This window comes from Psammomys obesus, unplaced genomic scaffold, assembly GCF_907164565.1.
Source record: "Psammomys obesus unplaced genomic scaffold, mPsaObe1.curated_primary_1811, whole genome shotgun sequence".
In the NCBI taxonomy this organism is placed as follows: Eukaryota; Metazoa; Chordata; class Mammalia; order Rodentia; family Muridae; genus Psammomys; species Psammomys obesus.
In genome coordinates, this window is record NW_026590062.1 from 14,104,459 (window position 1) to 14,110,681 (window position 6,223).

Here is a 6,223-nt window from a genome sequence, read left to right on the forward strand (position 1 = left end):
GGGTGCTGGAGAGATGACTCAGGAATTAAGAGCACTATCTGCTCTCAAAGACCTGAGCTTGCTTCCCTGCACTCATGTCCAACAGCTTACAAACACCTTTAACTCCGGCTCCAGGGGATATGACTCCTCTTGCCTCTGTACTCATTAGTACTCACAGCGTCCTGCCCAAGCACACACCTTGACCACACCCACATATTAAAAAAATAAAATGAATTGTAAAAATGAGACACGATGACGTACTTTCCAATCATTAAACTAATTCTCTTTGATTTTGAATCTCTGCCTAGGTCTCTCTCTGACCAGTTTATTGTATTTCCCCTTAAGTCACAAGACCAAACTCTGTTATCTGTCACTCCTTTCCCAATTGTATGTTTCTCTCTCAAACTTCACCCTTCCTCCAGAGTCTCTCCTATTTCTGGCCCCTCTTCACTGCTCCCTAAACATCCATCTTTTCCTGCCACACCCACCCCATTTCCCATCACTTCCTCTCTTCAAAGCAGACCATTGAGGTCCTGTTCTGGTTTTAGTCTACCCTGACACTAGACGTACTTGCTGTTCACAGCCTGAGTGGACACGTGTCTGCCTTCGAAAGCCCATTTACCTCATGCCTTGCCTCTTCCACCCAAGTGTTCACACACAACATGTCATCTTTACAATTTTTATTTTTAAAGCCAAATGAATTCCACTGGCAAAGATCCTGGAGTTATCAGAGATTCTTAGGAGTTCGACACACTGTAAAGTACTTTTTTTCTCAATTCTATAAATTATACCTCTACCTCCCCACACGTCATGAGTTTCATCTTAATGGAACTTTTCTTTCATATCGTAGACGTAGATATGGCTGTCATCATTAAACTTGACGAAATACACAGGAGGTCTGGATAGGGCTTTGTAAAGGACCTTGCCGGTCTTTTTGGACCCGTCACTTTTGGTGTATTGTATATATTTACCTATGAAAACATCACCACCTTCTTCTGACGACACCTCTGCTGGAGGAGACTCTGCCATGATGTGGAGGTCACCTTTTTTGTAATCATCCAGGAGCTGGTACATGTACAAGACCGGGTCTTTCTTATAGGTAATGTAAAACCAGGCCTTCATGATTGGTGCTTGGGCTAGGACCATGCCCCTCCACTTATCCATAGAGCTGTGTTGGCCTTCAAAATTGTGGTCCACGACTCTGCCAACCATGGTGCTTGCGAAGCGGGTGTCTCTGACTTGAGGAAATGACACTTTATGAGACAGGATCTTAAGCTTTAAAATCCTTTTGTCGTTGTGGAGCTCCATTCCATAGACACAGTCAACCCCGTCATACTTCACCAAATAGAGAGAAGGATTGTTTGGGAGCTGATCTATAACGGTGGCCTTCCATTGGGTGACAGGCTTATCACCTTCCTTCCACTCATGAGAGATTCTGCAGCCGACAATGTTCCTCAGGGCCTGGGACGGTCTGCCCCTCCTCTGCTTCTGGAAAGACTGCCTGCCTCTCTTCTGCTTCTGGAGAGACTGCCTGCCCTGCCTCTGCTTCTGGAGAGATGGCCTGTTCTTCTTCAGAGAAGCCATCTTCTCCATGGCTGTAGACCTAGTGCTATAGGCCACAGCATTTCTGGTCTCCTCTCTGGTGGTTATGTTTTTCTGTCTGGGCTTCATGCTTGCCCACTGTCTGGGTTTAAGAACTCACCTGCTTAAACCAGACACAATGCTGTTGCCTCTACCATATGAGTGCCTGCAAGAAAAAAAGGGGAGGATGCTGGGCCAAAGCTCTTGTCTAGGAGAACATCAGAGCAGGTGAAGAAGGCTAAAGAGGTTTGGGTATCTAAACGTAATTTATCATAATAAACTAACAGGAAAATTAACAAGTGTTTCTCTGCAGTTCACAATAACATTCTCAGAGATACATTTCTTCAGCCCCAAGGCAGTTTGCCTCTGCCAAGGAACCTTTCCTCAAATGGCTAGGCCAATGTGGAGGGGGATACCTGCTCCCCCAGTGAGCAAGCAGAACAGAGCAAGAATAGCAAAGAGCCAGAAGGGTGGCCACACGCCTTTTCCATCCTCAAGCCATGAGCTAGGTGGCTGCACCCACAAATACCTGCCCAGGGACACAGTACCCTAAGTCCCCTGGCTTTCTGTGTCTCCTAAGCCAGATTCAGGTTAATTCCGTGAAGCTATTCAGAGTCTCCTAGCATGGAAGCCAGTGCTCTGAGCCCCAAGAAGAAAAGCTTCATGTCTGTGCAGCAGCAGCCAATTAGAAATAATATCTTCTAAATCACACAGACAAGAGGGGCTTTGGCCTTTTAGCGGGATAATGGGTTTAATATCGTTAGCAAAGGTAATAAACTCAGAAGAATGACAGGCCTAGCTCATCCCTCCAGTTCCCAAACGTGGGAGACATTACCAACATACAAGGTGGACTCACAGGAGTTTTGAGGGAAACCTTTTAACTTTCTGGGACTACGAGAGTCCCAATTACTTCATAAACATATTTACCCAAAGAAAATGTCTTAGCTGTCCAGATTCTGTCTTCTGAAAACGCTCAGGCGCCAGGGGCCTGGCTCCTGCAGGCCTCTGCAGGCCTCTGCAGGCCGCTGTGAAGGTGCTGAACCCACCTCCAAGGGAGTCTAGCGCCCCCAAGAGGAGCAGACGCGCAACCTCTGTTCGCTGCTTTGTGACCTCACCCAGGCTCTGCTTATGTCACAGAAAGCCCTCCCAGGCCGGTGGCACCTTCCCTAGTTACCTAGAAACATCCAGCATCCAGGCTTTAAAAAGCTTCTCATAAAGCCGCCTGGAGTCCCACCCAAATGTTCTCCTGACTCGAGAAACAGTCTACCCAAGTAGCTCACTCCCTGGAGCCTTTTCTCTGTTTTAACTCTGAAACTCTTTTCTGAGTCGCCAACGCACTCAGTGGTTAGTTTTCCAGCTCCCATCTTTCCCTTGGCTATCTTTGAGCCATCCTTCATATCAGAAATGTTGCCAGCCGCTCCGAGGCAGCCCACTGGATAACACACCAAAATTAGCTTTATCATAACCCATAATTAGAGGAGGGCCATTTTTATTCAAACAAAGCTGGAATTTGACAGGATTAAATACCTTGTATTGAAGTCAATGGCAATCATGAATTATGGATCCTTTGCAAAGAGCGAGGAAAAAATTAGCTCCTGGGCCTGCTTCCAAAGTCTGGGTAAACCTATGACAAATCCGATATCGACCAGTCATATTTTAAATGCCTTTAACATTTACCAGCACTTCTGGTTACAAGGAATTTATTAGATCAAGTTCAGTGAAACAGGATGAAATAGGAGAGGTTATTTTACTTTTGAAATATGGGTAGACAAGAATACTGGACACAGGTAAATATGAAATTTACTCGTGAATTATGGAGGGCACTTTAATTGTTCATGCCACATAGTTTTTCAGAACTTCAGAGGATCCTTTTCAGTATCCTCCCCTGTCCCCACTACACCCTGTTTATCCTCTTCTCAGATAATTAATTCCCTTCTACTTTAATGTCTGAAACCTATATATGTTGAGCTCTCTGACTTACGGCAGCTTTGTAAGTTTGGCCACTTTCCTGAGTATAACTTCTCTTATTCTTCGTTCTATGTCTGTTCTAAGCATGTTTTCCCTCATACTTTGAGTTTTACTGTTTCTCTGCTCTTATATGATCCTCTACCATTATGTGACCGTCTGCCCACTATGTGGCTGACATCAGTGTGGGTTTAATTCAAATGGAATGGGCGCGCGCGCGCGCGCACACACACACACACATACAGAAAACCCATGAGAGAAAACATGTGATATTGTATTTCTAAGAACAATAAACAGCGAGCTTTCAAAAGATGGAGCATAAACAGACAACAAATACAAGAAAAGTATGCTCCCCATAGTCACCAACTTTCGAAGAGAAGAGCTCACCTCACTTTACACTCATAGGCTCCAGTCTGTAACTGAGAGAAGTCAGGGCAGGAACTCAAGGCAGGAATTCAGAGGCAGGAACTGAAGTGGAGACCACTCAGGAATGCTGCTTACTGTCCTGTTCCATGGCTTACTCAGCTTTCTTCCCTTCTCATGTAACCCAGAGCCACCTGCATGAAAGGGTGACTGTGGGGTCGTGGGCTAGATTCTCCCACATCGACAATCAAAACAAGATAGTTCCTCACAAATGTGGCCACAGGCCAGTGTGATGGAGGCTCCCTTCTTTCCAGGATGTGTCAGGTCGACAATACAAAAACTAACCAGGGCCCCTGCAATTCCATGTTGATTGCTTCACTACCCACAATAGACAAGACATGGAGTAACCTTTGCTGTCAAACACTGGATGACTGGCAAAAGGAAATGTTTTATATATATATGTAGATATATTTATTTATATAGTATTTTTTTTAAATCTATGTATAAGAGTGAATGGTTTTTGTTCTCAGGAAAATGGATGGAACTGAAAAGTATATTATGCTAAGTGAAACAAGCCAAACTCAAAATGAAATTTGTGAAATTTAGATTTTAACAAAGGACATTAAGTAAAAGGGGGTATTTAGAGAGAAGGGGATCAATTGAGGGGGTGTGCAGGTGAACACGGAGGATAGTGGGGTGGTTAGAGATGATTACAGTATAAACCTGTGCAAAAAGTCACAACAAAGTCTGCTGGTTTGCACATTTATAGTGCATTGATACAAAGGAATAGAATCTAAATAATGTATTGATTACATTGGGGATTCATAGTTTAGAGAGGCTATCAGTTTTATTTGTATTTTTATTCCTACAGATGGCTGTTGCTGTCTTGCTTGACCCAGATGACAGGATGTGGCAAGGTGGTTCAGTCTTTGTACATCATTAGCCATCAAGAACTCACACAACTTGCTGAGCAGCCATGCTACCACGGGAGAGGAAGTAGCCAGAGAACTTAAGGGCACATTAGGCAGGAAGAATAATGCCCCCACTGCTCTAGGTGTGCAAATATTCACGCTCATCACCAGTTTCAATATGTTTGCCCAAAAGTAATCTTCTGAAGATTAATTCCCAGTGGGAATGTATTTGGGAGGGAACTGATTAGGTCAAAAAGGGACTTGACAAAAAAAAAATCAATTAATGCTGCTATTACGGGAAAGGTTTAATTATGAAAATGAGTTTGGCTCCCTTTCTTGTCCCTCTAGCCTATTGGATGTCTCTGTGATGACAACACCCAACAAGAATGCCTTCCTCTGCTGATGATCCCTTGATATTGCACTTCCACACATCTGAACCAGGAATCATGCAAAATCTGCTTCATTACAGACTTTATTATAGACCCCATCTGTGTTATTCTGTTTTGTCAATATAACACACATGAAAGTGCCTCAGAATAGTGAGCAGAGTGGTTATGAGGCATGGGATAGCAAGGCTGGCAGAGAGGATTAGGCTGTTAATCTTACTGGAGATGAGATCGGCTCAGTTTTGTCACGTGGGCTCTAGGTGAGAGAAGGCAGCATAGAGGAAGAGTGGAGATTGGAGGGGTGCAGCCTGGGAGGGACTCAGCCACCTGCTGTTGACCTTGGAGGTGGAACAGGCCACTAGGTAAGGGGAAAGGCAATAAAGCAGGTTTATATGAAGGTCCCTAAGAAACGCTCCAGTTCCACTGCTTTTAGCTAGTGGGACCCTTTGCAGGACCCGCACTTTCAAGGGTGTAAAAGGAAACGGTATTGCTCTAATCTACCAAGTCTGTGGTCATTTGATACATCAGTGACAGACAATTAACATGGTGTAAAGGCACCGACACAGGTGAGGAATCCAGTATGAAGCCTAATCTTGGAAGAACCTTTGCCTTTCAAGGGATGGAGACTGTCTTCTGCATAGCAACACTGGACTACCTTTTATACAGTAAGGAATATCCCACTATGTCCAGAGCAATGGTTCTCAACTTGTGGGTTGATGCCCCCTTGGGGATCAAATGACCCTTTCATAGGGGTCAGAAATCACATATCTAGTATAACAGATATCTATATCACAATTCATGACAGTAGAAAAATTACAGTTATGAAGTAGCAATGAAATAATTTTACAGTTGGCATCACCACAAATTGAGGAACTGTGTTAAAGGGTCCCAGCATTAGGAAGGTTGGGAGCCGCTAAACCTGACCCTTTTAAAGCATGGCTGTCATTCTGGCCTGGAGGAATACTCTCTTTTATTCAATTGGGCAGACTCAGAAAAACCAAAACCCACCAAAAGGTTATGAAAGTTAAACAGCTCTTA

General features: G+C 44.2%; 1 protein-coding gene across 1 annotated transcript; it reads right to left on the minus strand.

The window, feature by feature from the left end:
- Positions 1-801: 801 nt before the first annotated feature.
- LOC129675885 (spindlin-2-like) lies at positions 802-1,500 on the minus strand (the record flags this gene model as incomplete). The annotated part of the gene is made up of 1 exon (XM_055606021.1): positions 802-1,500. A coding segment is annotated over one exon (699 nt), but the record flags the coding sequence as incomplete, so codon positions are not given.
- Positions 1,501-6,223: the final 4,723 nt, after the last annotated feature.